Genomic DNA, 25,194 nt, shown 5'->3' with positions numbered 1-25,194 from the left:
GGGAGGCGGGGAGGAGGCGGAAATCTTTTTTTTTCAATAAAAAAATTATATTTAAAAAAAAAAAGATGTCACAGGAAAACTATAGGCCAACATCTCTGATGGACATTAATACAAAACTCCTCAAAAGCATATTAGCAAACCAAGCTCAATACTTGAGAGTGCAAGGTTTGCTTACTATAAGTATATAGAATTTATTAGCAAAATAAAATATTAAAAATCACCATGACCATCTCAAAAGAGGCAAAGAAGCATTTAACAAAATTCAACCTTCCTTCATAATAAATTTTTATTAAAAATATATATGGAAGGAAATTCACATAAAATATGAATAGTATAGTTTGTTTTCTGTTGCCATGACAAAGACTATGACCAAAGGCAACTTGGGAAAGAAAGAGTTTATTTTGGCTCAGGCTCATAACTCATCTTCTGAGGAAGTCAGGGCAGGAACTCAAGACAGGAACCTGGAGGCAGAAACGGAAACAAAAGCAATGAAGAAGTGCTACTTGCTGAGTCCTTGCCCTGTCTTGTGCATCTTGCTCTCTTATACAGCCTAGAACTCCCTGACCTGCAGTGGTCCCAGCAATAGTGAGCTGAGTTCTCCCACACCAATCTTTATTCAAGAAATGCTCCAACAGACGTTGAGTGTCAACTGACCACTCTGTTGGGAGGCATTGTATCAGTTGAAGTTTCCTCTCTAGAGATGACCCAAGCTTTTGTCAAGCTGACAGTAAACTAACAAGTACAATAGTACAGAACATTCTGGTAAAGCTGACAGCTAACATCATAACCAATGGGGAGAATTTAAAGCCTTTTCCCAAGATCTAAGACAAGGAAATGAGGGATTCCCCTCTGTATGCTATGAATGTGTTTTGTTAGCATTGGTTAATAAAAAAAGATGGTTTGGCCTATGTCATGACAGAATAGAGCAAGGTGAGAATTCCAAACAAAGATAGAGGAGAAAGTAGGTAGCTGCCAAAGGAGACAGACACCCTAGAACCTTACTGGTAAACCACGAGTCTCGTGGTAAAATATAAAATAATAGAAACGGGTTAATTTAAAATATGAGTTAGTCAGGAATATGTCTAAGTCATTGGCCAAGAAGTATTGTAATTAATATAATTTCTGTGTGATTATTTTGGGTCCTCCTACAGGAAAGGATGCCCACTGTCCCCATATCTACTCATCATAAACTGGAAGTACTAGCAAAGTCAACTGATAAAAGAGATAAAAATATATAAGAAACACAGAAATAGAACTAATTCTAGATTATGGATTATATGAGCCAATCTAAAGAGTACAATAAAGACTCTATAACAAAGCAAAGTTAGTGAGTGAATTTAGTAGAGTTGAAGATTATAGAGTCAAAATTCCAAAATCAGTTGCAAATCCATACACTAATAATCACCTATCAAAAAAGAAAGGAGAGCGAGAAATGAGAATGCTGGGTTATAGCTCAGACGTAGCATGTTTGCTGAGCATGCAGGAGGCCTTGGGTTATAGTCTCAGTACCCTTCCTTTCAAAAACAGAAGTGAAGAAAGCAAGCCCACATGTAAAATCACTGAAAAGGATAAAATACTTAGGAATAAATGAATAAATTCAACCAAAGAAATGAATCATCTATATGCTGAAAACTCTAAGATCATGATAAAAAAGCTAAAATAAAATATTTTTGATATCATAAACAATCCTGAAACAAAGGTGAGAAAGAACAAAGTTGGAGTTATCACATATCGCCATTGAATTTAATTTCACAAAGATATAATAATTATAAAAGTATGGTACTTGCATGGAAACAGACACATAGGTCAAAAGCACAGAACTGAGAGCTCAAATACAAGCCCAAAATCTAGGAAGCTAAGGGAAGAATGTTCATGCCCTCAAGGGTATCTCCATCCAACATATAACAGTGGTTGTTAAACACTGAGCCTAGCTGTTAGAAGAGAATTGGACATTCTCACCAAATGAAAGAAGCAAAGGTAAAGTCTATGAGACGACTGGTGTCTAACTACAATCTTTCTGCTATTTGATTAATCTTAGACCTCTTCACCCTGCATAGCTGCATCTTGTTACCCTCTGACCTTAGCCCCACATATCTTCATTTCCTCATATTGTCTATAAGATCTCACATACAAAAGAGAGCCTAGATTATACGTTTCTATGTCTATATCACAGTGCAGTGACAAATGGGAAGATTTAACCTGAGAGCTTTACTCATGTTGATAATTACAGCTCAGGATCTGGACTACATTCTGAAACTCCTGTTAGAATCCTCTCTTCTGCTGGGTGGTGGTGGCACAAGCCTTTATTCCCAGCACTCAGGAGGCAGAGACAAGCAGATCTCTGGGAGATCAAGGCCAAACTGTTTTACAAAGTGAGTTCCAGGACAGCTAGGTCTACACAGAGAAATTCTGTCTCAGAAAAAGAAAATCAAACAAAACAACAACAAAAGAATCCTATCACCCCAGTCAGATGTCCAAGGATGAAGCACGACTCACTTGATAGACTAGGTCTTACCCACGTGTCAAGTGCGTTAGTCAGCAAGAACACAACTTCTTCCTGCCATCTAAATGGTATCTCATCAAACCTTTACATCCTGAAAGAGGGCATGGTAATGTTTTTAGGACTGCAGTAAGCTGTAGTGAAGGACAGTCAGTGCAGCTGTGGTGAGCGCCTGCTTTCCTATGATATTAAGTTATTACTGCATTATTACTGTGTTCCAACAATCATCTGTTCTTCCATGAGACCAGATAAGGATGGGGGAACCTTTTGTTTCCTAGTTCTCTTCACTTCAGTGAAGCCTGAAAGGTTTTGTAGGGAAGACCAGTGCAAGTGGCTGAGACAAGCGCTTATCAGACCCACTCACTGTCTGACTTCAGAGAAGACTAGTTTTTCTTTTAGGAGCCCGGATATGCAAGACAAAGAGGTTGTGGAGTAGACAATATCCAGAGCTGCAGGATAGGGAAGCATAGGGATGAGGTTCAAGTTCACTGCTTCTAGGGTACTGAGTGACCTTGGCTCAATAGCCCAACCATACCGACTTCTTAATTAAAAAGGGTTGTAATGATAAATAGGGACATGTTTATATCATTTTGTGTAACGAGGCTATTTGGAAGTAAAAAGGAGACTGGATGAGGTAAGGGGTGAGAAAGTGCTGTATCAACTGTAACACATACAGAAGTTCTTATGGTTAGCAATAGCAAGCAAACACAACCGTGCACAAATACACATGCAAATGTGCATACACATATGAGTGCGCGCGCGCACACACACACACACACACACCTAGTGAGAATTTCTGTATATTCCCCATGCCTCAGACATCAGTGCACTTGGTTTTCCACCCAATGGCTGGCTTTTGTTAGCAGAAGGCATAGGATCGGGCTTTTCCAGAAGGCAGCAGGCAATTTAGCAATCAAATAAGTCCCCAAAGGTTCTTAGGAAAAAGGACCCTAATGAAATTTGTTGGGAAACAGAGAGAGAGAGAGAGAGAGAGAGAGAGAGACAGAGACAGAGAGAGAGAGAGAGAGAGAGAGAGAGAGAGAGANGAGAGAGAGAGAGAGAGAGAGAGAGAGAGAGAGAGAGAGAGAGAGAGAGAGAGTTATTGTGGCATACATATAAATGTGCACATTTTCTGAGGGAAATAACTGTTACTGTCTCAAAGTTCTCAGGTGGAGGACATGAAGAAGTTCGGCTCCCAGCCCCAGTACAGAATTTCAGAGACACTCTTGTTTAAGCCTAGCAGAAAACACCAGTTACAGTTTAAGGAAAAAGGCCTACATTAGAAAGAAAGTAGACTGTCTGCTCCAAAGAGTGTCCTACTGAACACCAGAGATTTAGCTATGATGGAAGCTATTAGGCAGGACATGTGGATGAAGGGGGACCACCCAAAACACACTCTATTAGGCCGGACACATGGATGAAGAGGGACTATGCCTAATATATTCTACTGATCAGGACTTGTGAATGAAGAGGAACTATGCCTAACATACTCTACTGATCAGAATATGTGATGAAGACGACTATTCCTAACACACTCTTTGTCCCTATCTTTGGTGGCCTTCTTGATGGTCAGCAAATACTGCAGACACATTCCCTCCTCAGTCTTTGCATTACTGTTCCTCCCACATGAAATGCTGTTCCCTAGACAGGCCATGTATCCTTCTTTAACTAAATAGACTGACTCCTGTGACTACTGTGGCCTTAATGATGAAAGTTCTGAATAAATCCCACCAACCCTGGTGTCTCCTACCGTTCATAACCTTTCTTTTCTGATAACTTTCCCCACATAATTTTTTAGATATATTTGTTTCCTTTTTCCCTCTCACTTTTTTATTTTCTCTTTGATAATTTTGGACATTATCATTGTGATCATATTCATCCCTTCTGCCTTCCTCCCAGATCCTTCCCACTTCTCTGCCCACCCAACATTTTGTCTTATTAAAAAAAATAACAAATAGAGTTGATGCTGCCAATATACTGTAGAATGTGTGGCCTTCCACTAGAGTTTGGTCAATCCACCAGAGCCACACCCTTAAAGGTGACTCTTCCTGTCCTAGCAACCACCAGCTGTCAATAGCTCCTTAGCTAAGACTTTGTGCCCACCCCTCTCTCCATCCCGATATTCTGTCTGCCTTGAGCCTGCATGGGTTATGAGCATGCTGTCAAAAGTGCTGTGAGTTGATCTGGGCAATTGCCTTTTTTGTGTCCAGAAGACACTGGCTGCGTGTATCCTTGTAGCCATTCACCACTTCTGACTCTTACATTACTTCCACCCTTCTGCTATGATTCATGAGCTTTGTGGTGGGGAGGATGCAAAAACAGATATCCTGCTCAGAGCTGAGCATCCTGCTCTCCCTGATTATATATAGGTATAACAATAAATTGTTAGCAGTTAGACCCTGCATCCGTTTAGAAAAGTAATAGTGGTAGATTCACCTTCCCCTCGGACCTGCTAGCCACGGATTCTTGGCACTAAGATCAGTGTTGGTCATGTGTTTCGATTTGTGGGAGGGCCTTAAACCAAATTAGAAAATAGTTGGCTGTGACAGAGCTGTTTTCCCTACGGAACCGTTCCTATCTTTCTGCAGAAAGTAAACGCTACTAAACGGACACCTTTGGGGGGTTTTGTTCACCCTCTGTGTAGATAGATATGTACTTAGTATAAACACCGATCTCCAAAATTTGGTAAATGAATGAATGAGCCTTTTAACTCATTAGCTAATAAAGAATGGAGCTATTAAATTGATAAGTCTCAGATGCTTGTGAAAATTATGTACAGGGATCTCTCTAACAAAATTGTGTACTCAAAAAGGTAGTTGAGGTATCTGAGAGGCAAAAATAAATAAATAAATAAATAAATAAATAAATAAATAAATAAAAACTGGTATGGGGAAGTTCCGTTCATGATCTGCAGCTTTGTAGCTGTATGGATAGCATCCTTTCCCAGCCTCAGTTTCTACTGCTACTAAGAAAGGATACCTGATTTTTAAGCCCCTTCCAAACACTAAAGCTAGCATGGTAATAGCTTCAGACATAGCAACAGGATCAAACGTACTTATTGAATGGGTCAGACTTAGCACTGTGCTAAGCGGTCTAAGAGCCAGGAAGGTGACAAAACAGACCCCAATAGTCTTGCTGTTAACATAATGGAGAGAAAAAAATATGGAAAGTGAGGACCAACCAAATCCTTGCATTGAGCAGGAATGAGAGCTGAGAGTCCTGCCAGCTCTGGAACTGACCTTGGGCTGTAGGGGTTTTGGAGGGGAGGACACGTGCCAGAGACGAGCAAATAGCAATGAAGACTTTACTATAGCTTTAATCTTTTCCTATCTTTTACATAAGATCAGAGAAAAAGAACAGTTAAACATCCTAGTCTAATTGTAATATCATTTTAAGTAATTATTTCTCCTAAAACAATGTTTATTTTTTTAAGTAAAAGAGAAATAACCCCATTTCCTCCCCTTCGCTCTCACAAAAATAAACTAAATGGAAGATGAGCCGGTGCAGAGATGGCAGTGGGACCTGGGGGCAGGAAAGCGTCTTGGGCAGGACAAGGACTTCAGCAGGAGACCTCCATGGTGTGGTTGACCTGGCCCATCGCCTCACTGCTCTCTGAGTGGGCGCAGGGCTGTGGGCGGCTGCCATCCACAGAGCTGGCGCTGGTGAGGGATGCGGTGCGTGAGCGCGCAAGGCGGGTCATGCTGGCTGAGGGCACTGTAGACAAAAACAAAGGGTCCTGAGGACAGGNATTGTCCCAGTTATAAACATTGTTTTGTGATAGTGCTATGATTATAAGAAATATGCTTGCCTTTGCCTGTCTGAGAATATGTATGTAACTTTGTCTTATTCTTTAGAAAACTGCCATTGGGTCAGCTGATAGATCTGATGTGTCTGGAACTCTCCTCTTTCTTCCTCTTATCTTGTTTTCAGTCTTCATTTGATACCAAAACTCCAGCCTTATCTTTTTATGGCTTCAAGATATATAGCTGCCAGATTTGGGGCTGGTGGGGGGGGGCAGACAAAACAGCTTTCCTGCTGTTAATAACCCTATTATTTCTTCATTCATTAGCATTTTTCCATAACCAGTAAGTCAGTTTGAACCTGTCTGCCTCACCCTTTCATCCACATGGCCACCACATAGAAAAGGGGTGAGTCCATGGTGATCACGGCTCTCAGAAAACTCTACCTATGGGGATATTACCACCCCTGATGAACGTGAAAAATCCATCCCAAGAAAGGCTGTTCCAAAAGGGAGGCTACAAGACATCCTCCCACACATTTATTTCAGGCTCCTGAGAACAAAGCAGTCATCTGGAACACATTGTGGAATTCTGAAACTCCTAACCACAAGCTGCCTTTGATCATAGAATCCACCCTTCCCCAGCCCCACGGGCAGAGGTGCATTGCTTAATGTATCCCAAGTTTTGTCTTTTGTCCCAATTTATGTGATGACCAATCACACTAACACAAAGTCGAGCATCCAGTAATCTTCAGAACAACAGAATAATGGAAACGTTCCATTGGACACTTACGTCATATCCATACATCGATTATCCAAAACCTTCTTTGAGCTACCAGCGGTCACAAAATACATCCTTTTGGTCAGTTGTCTTGGGGTAACTCGTTGTTTACTGATCTCTCTTTCCAGAGAGAAATACAGAACCAAAGGATAATTGGAGAGAATGTTTCGTTCAGAAGTGAGAAAGGATAAAAGCTCAAATGTCATTAGCTCTTATACAAATCTTCAGGATGGAAACCATGGTCTGCCTGCGTGAGAACCTGCTGTGGTCCATCCCTTTAGCAACAGAAGAGACCAAAAATCTACTTCTAAATATTTTTTCTTCAGTCACTTCAGGCCAAGGGTGGTGATTAGCATAGTTCCTGAGCTTTCTCTTTTCCACGTTAAGCAATTTCAGTGCCTTTAACATATCATTAATTAATTTATTTCATATGCATACTTTACTTTGACTAGGTTCTTAGAACATAATAGTCTTAAAACACATGAATAATATAGAATAAAAGCAAAGACCACACATACATGGACCCAGAAAATCATACTTCTTGAAATAAAATTATATTGTAGCCACAGTTACTGAAATTTAAGATCCACTACATTTAATGTGCTCAACCGAAACAAAATTGGAATTTTACTTGGCAATAAAACCCAAATAAAGCCCTTAACACCACAATAAAAAGACACATTTCAACTTTTAGAGCTGTGTCACTGGAAACAGAGCAGAGAAGAAACTAGAACTCCTCGCCACATTTCACTTTAAGAGTGGAAGTATTACCACATCTCAGTTTTTGCATAGACATCCCTGAGAAAGCATATTAAAAGAGAATATGGGGCCACAAGAATCACATTTTCTCAAAACATTAGCATTGTCTTCATTGACAGCGTTAGCCACCATATTAATTATTTTGAAGAAGTATTCATGTAAAAATACTGTGCTTACAACACACATGCACACACACACACACACACACACACACACACACCAAAAAAGTCTTGGGACTCTCCATGCCAAGGTCTACTTGCCATGTCTCTGCTCTGACTGCCCTGTGGTGGCAAGGAAATTGGTCCCAGAGATTGTCATAGTCCTGACTTTGTGTTTGAGAATATCTACACCTAATGATAACCTTAAATAAAAATAATACCCCCACCTAGACTAGAAAAACAAGTCTTAGTCCATTCTTAATTAACTCAATTTGCATTTCTGCTGATGCCAGAGGGCATGTGAGGCAAAGCTAAGGTCATGCCCACTCCTTGGCTGAAGGCTGAAGACACCAAAATGGATCCCGATAGCCTAAGGAAAGTTGCAAGCCATTTCCTTCCTTCATGTCCTCTCCAATTTATTCATCCAGAATGAAGTAAAGATGCAAAAACAATATGGAACCAATCACCCTGTGTGTTTTCTACTGTTACCATGGCTTTCAATAGAAAAGTAAAAGAGACAGAACCAAGATCCCCAAGAGAAACAGGCTGTTGTTTTCTACTGATTTCATGTCCTAGTTGTGAACTGAAAATCAGAAGGGACTCTGTAGCAGCCCACAGGAAAAGGGTATCCCAGGCTATCTTACAGAATGAGTCTAGGTAGCCCTGACTCCAGGACTTTGAAAACAATTGTCTTTGTCGGTTCTGTTCAAAGGTCCTGACAATTTGTACCGCTAAGGTTGAGGATAGTTTAAAAGGTAAAGCCAAACGTGCCAGGAATGGAGAGCCACTGGAGAGCAGATGGAGGGAGCTAGGGCAATGAAGAATCTTGATTTTCTTCATTGTATAAGGAAGAGGAGTCACTTTGTTTCCCATTTTTAGCATCAGAAGAAAAATTACTACTACCCAGGTAGAGGAGACATTTTACACCTATTTGTTCCTGGGGACAAAAGGAAGTCTCACAAGTAAGAGGATCCATTACTTAAAGAGCTGTAGCTTTTAATTGGGGTGCACAAAGAGTGATATTCAAAAGAGAAAGCCGACATGGAAGCATGTGAGTTACCTGTGTGTCATCCTGAGTCTTTATGCCTACTGTCTAATGAAGAATGCTATGAAAATCAAGCCATTGTTTTATATATATACATATAGTATATTCTGATCTTCCCCGTTAACTTTTTAACAAAGGTTTAGTTTGTGCCAAGTCACTGGGATAACAAAGAGGAAACAAATAACATTTGCCTTCATGGAGTTCATAATTGAGGAGAGGGGGTGACCCAAGAGACGGACAGACGGTAACAAAGTGTGACAGAAGTCAACACAGCAGACGAGGACTAAGAAAAACATTGTTGCGAAAAATGCAATCTAAGTATCTGTGCCTACAACAGAGTAATATATATTGGAAGATGTCTCAAAATCTCACTGGGGTTGTTGGATCTTGCTTTCAATGAATAATGTGTTACTGAGAGTTACGTTCATGATAAAGTGTCCAATAAATGATGTGTCCTTGTTCTTCTTAGTGGCGCTATAATACAGTATTTGATAACCATTAATGCAGTTCTACAACCATAAATTGAACAGAATACATTACACCCTTAAGGAGAAAGAGGAGACATCATTCCCTGTCTTAATATATATATATATATACATACATACATACATATGATGCTTATTATATTGTTACATGTATGTATATATTGCTGATGTGTGCTTTTAACACGCTGTAAACATGTGAACATTTGAAAAGGATGTTATAAGATGCTACATCCAAACTTTCTGTCCCCGAATTTGCTGCATGAATTTAAACTTAATCGACATTAACCTGTACACATGAAGATAGCTCTGTCTTTTTGGTTTAAAGCTCTGACCCTTTGATTTTTCAAAACAAAATGGTAGTGAGGACTCTGTGGTGGTAGTGAGCCATTCTTGTCCAGTGTTGTAGAAGTTTGGACCCCCAAACCTACATGCAGAGTACACACAGACTTCATCCAAAATGCTGTTCTTCCATTTTCAGAGGTTCTTAAAATCAGTACTTCCAGATTTCTGAGCCTCATAGTCACAACTTAGAATTTTTAATCATATTAATAGGCAGCTGGGCATGAGGATGGAGGACTGATATGACTTGGTAAGAAGAACATTAGTAAAGTAATTTTAAATTCTGAGTTTCAGCCTTGACTTCACCAAGACTGGGTCACATCTTCCCTTTGTCTCAGAAGGCCCAGGAAAAAATGTAGATTCTAAAACCACGCCAAAGTCTCTTGGGGCCATAAAGAGTCTGGCAATGACTGGAAGTTATTAATTTGGGCTTATTTCAAACTGACAAAAAGGTTTTTTATGGGAAATGATGTCTTTAATAATGAGAGTGGAGACATTTGCAAACACAGGTCTTAAAGTCAGGTTGAATCCCTGCCCTTTGCACAACCTCTAGCCTGGGTTAACATGTTTATGATGGTATTTGCTGTAGTATATCAACACCAAGCAGCATGTGTAGCTCAGGATGTATATTCAGTTGCTGGCTGTCGTGAAGAGTGGATGAGTGTGTTACCGGCAGGAAAATAACAGCATGAGATACAGAGAAAGTAGAGCCCTCTGAAAACAAGTTAATTACCAAACGTATAAAAAAATCTTAAGACGAGCAGAAAAGCCTTCATAGTTCAATTTGCTAGTCATGAAGAGAACTTATTTTCAGAATCATAATACTGCGGCTAGTAAATGCCTACCTAACCAAAATTAAGAAGAAAGCCTGGAAGACAAAAGGATGGACAATTGCATTCTAGGTTGGGAATGTAAGAAGTGAATATTATATAGGTTGTGGAGGTAAATATAAAACAATTCAAAGCTATTGACTCTATAAAAATGGGAGAAGGGACAAGAAACTACTGTCTGTGAGAACGAACCTCCATAATGGTGACAAAATAAGGAACAAATAGAAGAAGAGAGAAGGGACAAGAAACTACTGTCTGTGAGAACGAACCCCCATAATGGTGATAAAACAATGAACAAATGGAAGACGATGAAGAGGGGCCGTTTCTACACTCAGGAGGCTGTTTCTACACATCGGAAGGGTGAGCGCCCCAGGAGGCTGCTGCACACCCACCTTCCCCACTCAGGCTTGAATCAGTGGTCAATGGAGATCAAAAGGCCTTGACTCAGATCAAGCTGTCCTTGCCATCTGTCTAACCATTCTTAGAGTTTCAAGATGAAAATCCCCTGATGCCCGTTATTTGAAAAATGTTACTCATGAACCAGCCAATCTGAGACCTCCTCTATACAATGTCACATTCCCGTCCCCATTCCTTGAATGTGGCCATCTAGTTTGGCAGCATCTGCTTTCCTTGTGTGGATTTTTGACTTTGATGAAAAAGCCATATATTTGCAGAGTGACTTTTTGTTTTGTTTTGTTTTTTTTGAGACAGTTTCTAGGTGTAGTCCTGGCTGTCCTGGAACTCCCTCTGTAGACCAGGCTAGCCTAGAACTCAGGCTACCTGCCTCTGTCTCTGAGTGCTGGGATTACAGGTGTGCACTACCACTGCCCGCCTTGCAGAGTGGCTCTTATGCTGAAATGAAATCAAAGGTGATGACTATTAGTATGTACATGGAGTTCATCGAAACAGTCAGGCTTGGAAGTGTTGCCCAGGGGTATACTATGAGCCTACCATTGCCAAAGACCCTGAATTCGTTCTCAGAACCACCACAAAAGTTTTAAACATTAAGCAAGTCTGAACCCATCAAACTCAACAAAAGCCCAAGGCTGTGACTTTCACCCAGAGGTTATAATGAGGCAGTTTTGAGATAGAGTACTTAAAATAAATAACAACGCTTTGCTAAGTGATTACTATATGAGAATACAAGCTAAGCACTTTCATATCTAATCTAATGTTCAAAACAGGTCGATTAATAGCCACTAATATTAGCTAGTGTTTTTATCTCCATTATATGGATCGGAAAATCTAAAAGAGTGAGATCAGGAATCTCAACCAATGTTGTCAGTTAGAATGTACGCACACAAAAGCCAGAAAAAAAGTTCAGAAATTGCCATTGGCTTCTCCCTCTTCTTAAAATAAATTGTGTCTTGTGAATATCCAAACATACTACTGCAAGAGTGTGACTAAGACTGAACACAAACGTGTCGCACAAATCTTTCATACATTTAAGAATAGAAGAATCTCATAAAACGCAATTGCAACATATAAGGATATTATTAGTCTTTGCATGGTTTTAGTTCTGTGTTTATTTTCTTGAAACTTGCTAATTATTTACAGATATTCAGAGAGTCATCTTTTAAACATGATACATTCTGAAAGATTGTCTGGACATTTCTCCCAAAAATACAACTCAAAACCTTTCCATGTCAGAACTTGCAGAAGTCAGGAGTCAACAGCAACAGGAAGGCAGCCGGTGGAAGTCATAAAAGGGAACAGTGGGTTGGAGCACTTCTGCTGGCCATGCGAGTGGGTTCATTGGTGTGCTTTGGTTTTTTTGCAGCAAACATGTTCTTTAAATGCTACTGGATAATTGAAGCTTTGTGATCGAAAATCCCCAAGGTCTCTAATTTTTTTTAAGTGATCACATCAACTGTGATTTTTTTGACAGGTGAATGAAATCACCACCTATATTACATAATTTGTAACAGGCTTCCACAATTTCCTCCTGACCTTCCTTCATGATTCATCCTTCCATGTTTCCTGTCCCCATCTCTTTGTGCACGAAGGCAAACATTCTACACTTTCACCACTGTATTCAGCCCCTAGAAGAGTGCTGGCAACCAGCACAAGTATCTGGTGGATGCATGAATCGGACCATCTTTTACATCTTCCTGGTTGCTGATGGTACACTCTCTACTGTGTTTTTTACCACTCCCTCACCATACGATGCTTTTCCAATGTTTAAGTTTCATCCTTTCTATAAATGCTAATTTATTCCCGGATTTGGACCTTTTCCTCTGCGTCCGTACACATTACATTTCTTTATATGATGCGATAACAGATGACACAACCATTATTTTAGTCATTGCTTCCAGAGCCATCTATACAGAAGCTATATAGGTAAAAGCAAATTTAGACTATAAATTTTCTCCTGCATCACTAGCAGCCAGTACTTGCTAAGTTCTTGTTTGCATATATCTTTAGTTGCTGACTTCAAAGGTGTTTCTCAGATAAAATAAACTGTGATCTTTTATCGCTAGTCCCAATGATAATCAGATCATATAGCAAAATGGTAGCTAAATGGCCACCAAATCCACCACCTTGTATAATTAACTATTTCTGTGGTTCATTTCCAAGATGCAATGCCATTTACTCTTTTAAGCTATGCATGGTCTTCCATCATGAGACTGCTACCCCAATTCCTTATTCTTGAACAATCAGAAAAATAAAAATCTATTTCTGGAGTCAAATTGAAGTACAAGTCAATATTAAAATAGGTTTTCTATGACTATGGTTCTTAGAAATCAATCTCTAGAGTAGCAGCAGTGTCTTCTGGCAAGTTCGTAAGAGAGCATTCTCCAAGGTCCATCACAGACCATTCAATGAGACCCTCTGGATGTGAAGCCCAGCAATCCTGTCCCTGACCTAACCAACAATATTGACATTTTTGCTCCAATAGTCAAGTTTGTTCTTCTGAGGAAACAGAACTTCATTTATGTCAGAGAGTGAAAACAAGTTAATAAAATTTTAATTCAAATATCCGTTGTACCAGCTAAGGTCAACACTGTTTGCTTTTATTGTATGATTTAAATTACACCCCACAGTTGCCCGATACTCTCGTAGTCCTAACCAAAGGAAAGTGAGTGAAATCAGCTCAGCCAAGGTATGAAAACTAACAGAAACTACAAGGATCAACAGTTGAAAGAATATATGGAGGAAGGTAATCAAGTTAGACCATTGCAGCTGGTGTCTAGGCAGGGTGAAGGGTCAGTGCCAAGGGAAGAAAGGATAATGACATGGAGACTAGAAAGATTCCAGCTTCCAGCATCAGCTAACAACACCACCGTGCATCAACTGTGGTCTCCCACAGTGGTGCACAGGATACCAGAGGACATATACAGTTCTATGCTGAGGAGTTAATATGAAGCTTCAGCTTCAAAGGAACAGACGATAAAAGTATCAGCCAAAGAAACAAACACAAGCTATCACTGAATTCTGGTTTTAACTTGGCTCTTGATGTCTTTTCTTACTGGCCCCATTAATTTTGAAAGAAATCCCTTCTACAAATTAGGAGGAAAGACACACAGATGTATCTTTGCTGGTTCAAGGAATGCAAAGGTTGCTAGTGCTATGTGTAACTTCCGGTGCAGTGACTTTCCCAGATAAGCAAGGCAGCTATGTGGTATGGGGGTTAAAAAGATGCTACGGTCCTTGATTAATTAAGCCACTGGAGTTGGAACCAACTTGAGGTATCTCAAAGCACCAGGTTCCTTCTTGAACCCACCTGAGAGTCAGAAGGAGCTCGCAATAACTCTTCAAGCCTGGCTTGTCTTGACTCAGGGCTTATATGCACATATAGCCACAAAGGCTGTTTTGTTTTTCCTTAGTTACTATCATATCACCAGTACTTCAGATCATAATTCATGTTCACAAACATGTGAACGGTTATTGAATATCTTACTATCTCACAATCTTGGTGTCAGCCAGACTTTCAGTTTACTAGCCATGAAACAAGCAGATAGTGGCTGCCCTGAGGGTTCGTAAAATCTGTATGTACACGGCTGTTTTTCTTTAAAGGAGGAAAGGTGAGGGTCATACCAGACTAGAGTAAAGTACACCTAAGATTGGGTAGTGTTCGAGGTGATGTTCTGAAGACAGTCCATAACCCAGCACCTTTGTGGGTTCAAATGTAAATTACTTGCCATCACTTTGCTCGAGTTTCCCAGGTCATAAACGATGAATGACGTGAGATCACTGTGAAGATTAAACGGGACGGTGTGAAAAGTACAGTACCTAATACAAAGTTAAAGCTATGGAAGCCTCATTTCGAAAGGCTGCTGTCTTCTCAAATGTCCTCTCAATGTCTGGCATGAACAGAGTGTGAGGTTGTGAAGCATGAAGAGAGGGAATTGGTAAAGTTTAAATAAATATATTGAGCAGCTTCTAACTGAGTCCGATACTCACTGCACCATGCTTAGACTGCAATAAGTTATCTAGAATATCAGACTGATGGGATATGTGAAAAACAATAAAAATCCACTCGGTTTAGTCACTAATCCAATCATACTACCCTTTGCTTATTTCAATATGTTATTTGTCCATGGTGTGTTGATTATTACTGATATCAGGCCATATGGCCACAAACACTGTTTTCACAGCCACCATTGTATCACAAGTATTCTTGATCATAATTCATGTTTTTAAATACGTTAAAGCTGTTAAATATTTTGCTTTCACCCTTTGCATAACTAAGAAATTCAGTTTAAGTATTAATCCATTCTACTAAGTAGGTTTCCATTGGAAATGACAATACTTCTATCTCGAAGGAGCAGCAGAGACCTGAGTGTTACAAGAGATACCTACGATTTCCGAATTCTGTAAAGACAAAAGAACTGCATGCATTTGGTTTTGAAGAATGCATGTCTGATGACTGAAAGTAAAAGAAAGTCCAATCTCCTGCCTGTAACACGAGTAAAACACTCAGCACGGAGTGCTTGATGTGATTGTTACTTCTGCCTCTTCTCAGTGGAACGTGCTTGCTAGGTCTGGAAGAGGGAAGATACTGCATCAACTTCACATAAAAAAAAACCCTAATTGTAAGAAGGATACATATAAAGATTAAAATTAAAAGATGTTATAAAAACATAATGCTGAAGCTGCTGAGCAAAAAACACTACCACATTATCTAAAGGCAAAAAGGAAGGAGGCACCAACCATAAATCATAAAGCGAACATCTACTATTTTCTCTACACAACCCCACAAATTCTCAGAATTCCTCAAATCCAAAGACTTCTGCCTCTGTGTTCTTTTGTTTAACAGATGAAGAACCAGGCGGGGGGGGGGGGGGGAATGAGCACACCAAACTCACATAACGAGTTGAGACACGAATCAGGACTCAAATCTAGACCTCCAAACTTCCAAGACAGGGTAATTTCTGTAGGGCTCCATAGCTATCCATCAATGCAAATTTATGGTCATACCACACATAATGCCAAATATTATGGCCCATGTAAAGAGATGTCCCCAACAAGATCCTGGCTCCAATGGGTAACTCTATTTTGAAGTTTTTGGAGCCTGTAGATGGTAAGGTTCACAGTGGAAGGTATATCACAGGGTAGGTGTTTGATGAGTACACTACTCCCTGACACCAGATATAATTTCTGCTTTCTGGACTGTGCCTGACACCCACTGTTCACGCTCCTGCTGCCTCAAATGATGTTATTGCTATCCCATAATGTCTTCTTCATGGTGATTGACAGAGATTCTTCTGAAACTGTGAGCTGAAATAAAGCCTTCATTGAGAGAACTGTCTCTGTAAGGTATTTTGCTCTCATTGACATAAAAGTAACTAATATTCCAAGTGATAATTCCACCAGGCCTAAGGCTTCTTTGCTCAGAATAAAATTGATTGCCAACCCAGTTACAAGCTCAAAATCTCAGTCTTGAAAATTATTACATAAAAGGGGCATGGTGGCACATGTTTTTAATCTGTGAAGGCAGAAGTAGGTGGATTTCTGTGAGTTTATGTCTAGCCTGGTCTACACGCTGAGTTCCAGGCCATAGTGAGAGCAAGAGCCTAATATATATTAGCTTAACAATGCATCTTTAATATCAAAGTGATAATTTGGACTACGATCCATTACGTTTTGTTTTCCATAGCAAGCATACATAGGCATCAAAACAGAATATTAGAAAGCTGACAAGATAGTTGATTCCTCTACAGTAGGAGAGTGAAAATGGGCAGAAGGCTGGGAGGAAGAGAAGGAGAGGAAAAAGAAGAAAGGGAGGATGGAATAGGAGAGGAAAGGTGGGGAAAGGGCAGGAAGATGTTTCAAGGACATTGAGATATGAAAGGATTTTTTTCTCCAAGGATCCTTTATGGAATAAGTAGTGGAAACATAACTTAAGTGCAGGACTTCTGGTCTTGTTCCATGTTTGTTCTACAGCCCCAGGTACCAATATAGCCTCAGCATTCCACTAGTGTGTATAAATTAGTTTTCAAAGTTCAATCTCAGAACATCTAACACATCAATTCTCAAAAATGCTGCTCCTTGATTCAATCCACCCATCATCTGACACTGAAAGATGGATGTTGATGGTCCTTGTGCATCTGTCTGCCTCCCTTCCTCGGGTTATTGAGAGCCTTCCTGTATTTGCATCACTGCTTTGCCTTTTGATGCTGATGCTGACATAAGACCCGTAGGTAAAAATCTGCACTGCATCTTATTTTGAATTTGCAGGCTCACAAATAAAGCATGATTTGCAGAGTCTTTCTCCTTGCCGCACAGCAAATATTTCTTCCTTAAATCCTAGAGAAACAACAACACAGAACTGAACTAAATTCAGTTTTGAGGAGTACTAGAAAGGGTGAAACTATTTTGAAATGCAAAAGGAGGCTTTGGAAAGACGGTTTCAGATTTCCCAGATTTTCATTCCCAATTAGAGCAATCATATAAAAGATGCTTTTTAATTACCTTATTTATAGAGTCTAGTATGTGAATGAAAGTTGGAGCAAAAATGAAAAACACTTTAACGTGTTTTGAGGCCAGAAACATTTTTCCAGTTTCCAAATAGCTGGGGATGAATGTCTCAATTTGCCTTGTACTGAGGTCTGTTTAGCCTAGTTGAACACAGTCGGTATTTGAGGATCTAATACAAGCCTGACTGCGTCTCATGGGTGGTCATTGTAGGAGCAGGGGAGATTCCAGGGGGTAGAGATTGGAATGGCTGCCTCTTCTTGCTACAGAAAAGTTATTTGTACTTGGTGATCCTTTGAACAGCCTGTAAAAGCTTCTGGATCTTTTTTTCAGCTCTCCATCGCTTTGGGCTGTTCCTCTGGCTAAATACGGACAGAGTAGAACCAAAGCCCATGATCCCATGTCTGCAGGACCAGCCATAGGGATGTTAAGACGAGAACACCATGAACTTGAGGCCAGCCTACGTTTTCTTTCGATGACAGGTGCTCTTTGACTCCTCCGTAATGGGGTCTCGTTTAGGCCAACATCCAAGCAGCTTAGATGTTAGGGAAAAGAGAAAGTGTCTGTGAACAGGCAACAGGTGTCCTTTTGGACTTCTGCCAAGGCACCGTCAGCGGCATCACAACAGCTATGTCACTTAACTTCTCTGGGTGAGAACCTCACATTGGTGAGGAGAAGAGAAGGGGACTTTAAAACATAACTGGAGAGATAAGAAAACTGAAATGAGTTTATATGCATAGGTCCTAGGAAAACTATACCATGTCCTATAAGCAAGGATGCTAACGAGATGAACAACTTGTCTTTAAGCTCAGTTTCTTGTCATTTATTTTATGTATTTATGTTCTGTCCCAAGTCTATAACAGAGGCATCAAATCTTTCTTTGATGCCCATGCTCTCTTTAACACTAAATAATGCTAATAAAAAAAAAAAAAACCAAGGCAGGAGCCCTACAGTGTTCCTGATTAAACCCAGTTCCTGGCTCTAGTTTCATCAGAACCTCCATGCCTAATTTCCTGAGTGCTTCCTTAATAGCCGGGTGCCCCAGGTGCCCTGTGGCTACTATGTGAGAAAACCTGTTGATGGACAGAATTTACACCGTGTTTTAAACCCATTCAATGTATACTCTACCTGATAAATCTCCAGTTACCACCAACAAAAATGTTAAATGTAACTACTTCAAAACAAAGTCCTCATGCCAATAATAACTCAATAACAAATTCAGTTATGGAAAAAGTTTATACTATAAATGTAGTGGGATGTGGCTGGAAAGAATAAAAAGGCAAGGCTAAGAAAGTGGTCACCCTTGGACCCATTGCTGGGGATAACAAATCTGCTAATGGCTGCTTCAGTCATACAATCCATTCCCAGCTAAGCAGCTGGTCAGCTGGAATCACTTTCAGAAGAGAGCACAGCATAGTCAGTGTTCACATGTTCTCCCACACAGCGACTTTTCTTCTGAAGAAACCAAGGTAGAAAGCAAACGAAGGCATTACTGCTATGGAACATTCAGTCTTCTCTCGGGGTCTCTAATTATAGTAGAATTCCACATTCTAGCCTCCTGGGTCACCTCCAAGGACTCGGAAGGATGAATGGAGCAGTAGCGTGTCTGCAATAAACAACTCCAGAGCCTGCTTGTGGGTCCCAGCTGCAAGTGCAGAGACTGGGAGCCAGGATACACACCTCCAACCCTGCACTGAGCCACATGCCTGGAACAACATGGCAATTCAGCGAGACTTTGAATCAAACGAGCCAAACGCTCTAGACGACTTAAAAACCTTGACTCCCAGAAAGGCAAAGAGACCTCTTCAACGTACCACCCCTAGCACTGGACAAGAAGCTGTATGTCCTGCAGCTGGTGCCCATTCTACCACATCATATGTTAGATTTGACTTTTCCCACCGCAACGTTCTCTCTGGTTCTCATTGTTGTTTAAAGAGGAAGCGACTTTTCACAAAATTACTTCCCAGTTCTGCTAAATTAAGGACTGCAAAAGCATTTCCTTTCTCCTCCGGAGGGCACGAACAAGTCTCTGTTGGGGAAACAAGTTGGTTTCCTGCCTTCTGTACCCCGGAAACAAATTGATGTGCTCTGCAATGCCCATGTAAAATATCAGCTTTATCTCTCCCAGGCTGGAATCATCTCAACGCATGAAAGTGATACTTAAAACTACTGTCTGTCCAACTCAGCATGTAAAACCAGTGTCCCTACTATGGAAAATAAATCATTTTTCCAGGGGTGAAACTCCAGGGTACCTGCTGAAATGTTAAAAATTTAGATTATGCCCTCAAGAAGACTAACCAATCTATTAGCAAAAAACATGGGGTAGAAGAGCAAGGTGTTTAGGATCAAGGCTTATGTCTTAGCTTTTGCTACCTAGACAGAGTCTCAAGTAGCCCAGGCTAGTCTCAAACTAACTATTGTTGTAGAGGCTATCCTCAAACTCCTCATTCTCCTGTCACTGGTCCCTGGGTGCTGAAATTGTAGCCATGAGCTACCACACTTAACATAGTCTTCTCTTAGATTTTCAGTACTAAGCATGACGGGCACATAGTAGGTACTCATTAAATATTTGTTTAAATAAAAATCACTCGATTGCTGGTGTAAAGAATGCAGCATATTAACAACAAACGGGTACTTCAGCTGCATAGAGCGCTCTATTAAAAATAGCCATGACACACAGAGATCAGGAAAGACGGTGCAGGACAATGGTGTCAGAGAATGGAACAAAGATGCGATACAACGGACGGAAGCATCCTGCGCTCTGCTAAGATGCACCCTGGCTTAAGCAGCCTACTACCATCACTTAACCATGGGCTAACAGCAGTAACGCAGCAGGAGTCCACGGCGAGCGCAGGGAATGCATGTTTAAAGATAACGGGGCGCTGAAAGTAAACGGCTAGAGTAAGAACAGAGGGCGTTCTTGAAAGTGAGTCTGTTTAGGGTTCAAACCACAAGGCGGACTTTCTTTCCTACTTTTTCTCAAAGCAAACAGAGGTCTGGGACCCGACTATACACATGTAAACCACTACACAGAATAGATGGTCTCTATCCACGCTTCTCCACTAAGTCTTCTTATGCGGAAGCTCTGAATTACAATCTGCTTTGCACGATTGAGACAGAGGTTCTGAGGCTTTAACACACATACAGACAACCATGTGATTTTTCTGGAATACGGATTTGAATTATAAATCTGGAAAGAGCCTGAGAGTCAGCATCCTTAGCAAGCTCTGGGGCAATACTTGAAATGTAGACCAAGAGTGGTGAGGCCTGAGATCAATGGTTACTGGCTAGCTAGTGGCATCACTAGGTGGGTGTGGTGGTCTGGATGAGAATAGCCCCCATATTGGAAGGCTTTGTACACAGCTAGTGGAACTCTCTGGGGAGGGGAGGAGATATGACCTTTTTGGAAGAGTCATGTCACTGGGGAGGGTGGGCTTTAAGGTTTCAAAAGCCCACACCATTCCCTGTTAGTCTCCTCCTCTTTCTTTCTGATCATCATCCTATGTAAGCTCTCTGTTGCTGCTCCAGAACCAAACCTGCCCGCCACCAAGCTCCCTCCCATGATGATCATGGACTCATCCTCTGAAGCCATCAGCAAGCCCCCAGCCAAATGCTTTCTCTAATAGGTTGCCTTTGTCTTGATGCCTCTTTAAAACAAAACTGGCTAGTAACATGGAATAATTTTATACTGTTTTGTTTTGGTTTTTGTCTTAAGGAACTATGCACAGGTCCCTCCCTGGAATCAGCTAAACCTGAATCTCAAGAGGTGCAGCCTGAGCCTCTCTACACAGAAAACGTTCTACAGGTGTTTGTATAGGCAACCTGCATGAAGTTGAGAACCTAAGCAAAGAAAAAAAGTGATACAATCAGGAGAGATGGAAACAGAAGAGAAATGTCAGTTACCTCTAAATCATCGCTCCTAAAACTCTCCCCTGAATACAAACCACCTGGGGCTTTGTAGAAATCAGTCTGTTGGACAGGCCTAGAGCAAAAATGAGCATCCAGCAGTTCTAAATGTGTCTGCAAACCACAGTCTGTCACCCAGCACCTCAATAAGTGGTTCTCAAACACATTGCACCTGAGACGGTTAAAAAATGGTGCACCTCTTTGTTCCCATCCAGCATTCTAATTAATTGTTTTGTCCATGACCCTGCATGAGAACGTTTACAAAGCCTACCAAGTGGTTCTAGAGTGCAGGCAAGTTTCTGAACCACAAGTTTAAATATTAAACACTCTCCATTATTTCTGAGGCTCTAGCACTTCGGACCCTAGAGGCATAATTTCTGTGAAAGTTACTTCGGATACATCCAACTCAGTCTTTGATACATTGTAATCACGATTCTGAATTGATCTATTTTCCTCTTTATCCTGGATGACAGGAAGTGATGTTAAGGAATAAGGAAGGAAGCAGACCTGATCTTACTTGTGAGTAAGGATACTCACAGGTCTGCTTGGCTGGTCTGCTTTTCAAATGGCAAAGGCAACGTGAAGGTTGTCTAACGCTGGTGACAGGGTTTATGTCTAAATAGGCCATTAGACTATGGGAAACCATTGAGCAGTCAAGTGAATCATGTGATGACTCTTTGACTCTATTTAAATTAGTTCTAATACTAATACTTAATAATGTTTTCCTATAATTACACTTGAATTTATTGGGGGAAGAAGTTGATCACAATAAAAATATTAAAGATGTTCCAATTAGAATGGAATACAGATGCAACTGCCCCTTGATATAATCCTTTAGCCTTCCAGAAGAAAAATTTAAAGTTAGCTGCATTTTTTTAGCATGCCACTTTCATTGGCTTAAAAAGCAGAAGTGTCAGCATGATTGATATTTGGGCAGCTCAGCTTTGTAAAGTCCAGGAATTAAAACTCATTACGACTTTCATTTGCTCCTCATTGGTACAAGTAATTATGAGCCCTCTGCAAAACGACCACAATATTGGCTTATAGCAAGAGCTATCATCACCTTTTTCACAGAGCTGGGATCCTCAGTATCACTGTTGTCTGACTTAACATAGAACTTTTGGCCCAGTTCCTCCTCTCAGGTCTATTTCTGAAATCCCGTCTCCCTTCTGAGCGCCCCAGACTGGAAGCACGGCTGGAAGTCTACTCTGATTATTGGGCAATGTAAACCACCTGGAACTCTGAGACACAGGCAGCGTTCTTTATGGGCAATAAAAAAAAACCCACAAAATATCGCTGAGAGATCCATCTTCATTTGATGATTGACCATTAATTGCTATATAAATTAAAGACAAAATGTTACCAGGAACCATTGCCAAATAACCAGATTTAATGGTCAAATACCAGGTGTCACCTAAGCAGAAAAACAGTTTTTCATAGTAAAATGATACTCTGTTGTTAATCCAAGGTCCAAGAAATGCTTACCTAACTAGAAGATTATATTAGTCTATGATTTATGAAAGATTGGGTTTTCATTTTAAAATGGATTCTGTTATACACTATGTACATATTTAGAGATACAGCTCTTTTCCCATATGTACATTGTCAGACAAGGAAATACCCACCAACGTGTCACGAGAATAGTTTGCCCCGTCTGAAAGCTACCAGCTAGTCTTTACCGGCAGCATTTCAGATCTTTCCACAGTGCCGAGGTTTACCCTAGGCACAAAAACGATAAACCTACTAACTAAATACTCCGATAACCATACTGAGCAGAGAGCTGCTCTTGTCAACACTCTAGTTTGGTTAATCAGCCTAGGAATAGGTAGCTCAACACCACTCCCCGAGCCTAAGTACATTGCCACAGTGACTGACATTCCGGTTAAAAATAAAACCTCGCTTCAAATATAGCTTCTCCCGTTCTGGGTAATGAATATGGTTTCCTAAAAGTTGACATCATTTCTCTGATTTCAGCAGGGTTAAATACATCCTCTAGCCCTACTGGGTATGTGGCCACATCACAACCATGTGTGGGCATTTTAAGGAGGGGAAGGGACCTGCACAGAGGGGGTTAAGTTCAAACGACATCCAAAGTTACAATTTTAAGAGCTGCTTGGTTTATATCAGCTATGCTAACCAGAAGTTAATCGCCACAGTTCAGATAGCAGTTGGTGGGTGTACATTTTGCAGATTTGCTTATGAGGGGAATTTTAATATGGACATGTCCAAAACTAGTGAACGGCATCGCGCTCAGGAGCCAGGCAGTACTTCTCTACCCTGATCTTCTTAGAGGTCAGTTCCTGGGCACGCCGTTTCAAGTAGATACAATTTTTTTTTTATCTGATACCCATTCAAAATGCAGTCGAATGTGGTCATACACACCCAGAAACACCATGTTTGTAGGGTGGGGTGGAGGAATTCAAACATTTTTTTAGCAATGCATTATTGGATATCAGCTATAAATGTCTCGTCAGCAATCCTAAAGCAAACAAAACAGATTTATCCAGTCCATCCATTTTACAGGAAAGAAATCGGTTTACCAGCACATCTTTCCTCCCCCTCCATTTTGGGAGGGTATCTTCTCCATTCGCCCCCCCCCCGCCGCCCCCCGCGCGCGCGCACACACACACACACACCCGAAGGGGGAAAAAAAACTCATCCGACTTCACTACGCAACTAATGGGAGTATTAAACATTGGCTTCCACGCTGTGGGAGTTAGTGGCCTTCTCGCCACATTCCCGCTGCTGCAACGGACATAGCATATCCTCCTCCTATCGACCTAGTGTGATGCTCCTCCCGCTCTGGAGCACTGCAGTCCCCTCGCAGAGGGCTGCCCTGGCCACACGCACATGCAGCGGGAAGTGCCCCGATGGGGACAGCCACATACCTTTGCTCTCCATTTCGGTCCCTTTAGAGTGCTGGGAAGTTCAATGGAAGTTGGCAGGAAGATGTGGGCCCGCTTCAGGTCTCCAAATCTGGAAAGGCAATCTGATGATTTCGCCCGTACTTCCTTCTTTCCCTTCGGGCTTCCTGAAAAATGGGATTTCTTAAACCTTAAAGCTGCGATCAGCCACCAAAGGACACTTAGCAGCAGCAGTAGCAAATTGTTTCTACAGGGGTTAGGTGGCTATGCACAGCTGATACTGAAAAGCATGCACAGGCCCGCGCAGGATTGTATTTATTTAATTATTTTTACCTGCGTCTGGAAGCTGCAAGCAGGAGCTGTCCTCGGAGCGTGGTGCTGCAGGTGTAGTGACAGATCATCCCACTTTGCTCTGGATGTACAGCAGATTTGCATGGGCGCTGGCACGCATGCGCAGAGAGTCCCCCTCCCTTTTTCACCGCCCCCCCCCGCTCCCCCCGCCCGCCCTGGCTTCTCTCCCCAATAAGGTCCTCAGTATCCCAGCCTTAAAGCAGTAGCATTCGGTCACAGAAAAGCGCTGCTAAAAATAAACACCGGACCGGATTTTCCCCTGCAAACTAGAAAACGGATTGGACTGGAACGGCGCTTCAATCCCATCCGATTTTCCAGGACTGCTTACTGAAGCTCTCTAGAGGAGGCTAGGGTGTCTGAACTGAGCACGTTGCGGTCCCCAAAGCAGAGGGATTTACGAATCCTGCTTAGTGGTCATGATGTGGACTCCTCTTGGTTGCTGCAGTACCTTCCCAGGCGCCTGCCTCCCCTGGTCTCCCCACAGACTTCCTACATCTTCCTCCATCCCCGGGCTTGTTT

General features: G+C 41.2%; 1 protein-coding gene across 1 annotated transcript in view; it reads right to left on the bottom strand.

Annotated features, from left to right (window-relative positions):
* Positions 1-24,758, bottom strand: part of Fgf12 (fibroblast growth factor 12) — a 532,109-nt gene extending 507,351 nt beyond the window's left edge. Inside the window, exons 1-2 of the mRNA XM_050159955.1 lie at positions 24,658-24,758; positions 24,349-24,491 (exon numbers count right to left, since the gene is read on the bottom strand). Of these exons, the coding sequence (XP_050015912.1) occupies positions 24,349-24,361 (13 nt within the window). The 5' untranslated portion in view covers positions 24,362-24,491; positions 24,658-24,758. The remainder of the gene's footprint in view (positions 1-24,348; positions 24,492-24,657) is intronic.
* Positions 24,759-25,194: the final 436 nt, after the last annotated feature.

Source organism: Alexandromys fortis, unplaced genomic scaffold, assembly GCF_014885135.2.
Source record: "Alexandromys fortis isolate MF-2015 unplaced genomic scaffold, M_Fortis_MF-2015_v1.1 scaffold_100_1_3062724, whole genome shotgun sequence".
In the NCBI taxonomy this organism is placed as follows: domain Eukaryota; kingdom Metazoa; phylum Chordata; class Mammalia; order Rodentia; family Cricetidae; genus Alexandromys; species Alexandromys fortis.
The sequence above is the reverse complement of the archived record's forward strand: the minus strand, read 5'-3'. Positions and strand labels throughout refer to the sequence as shown.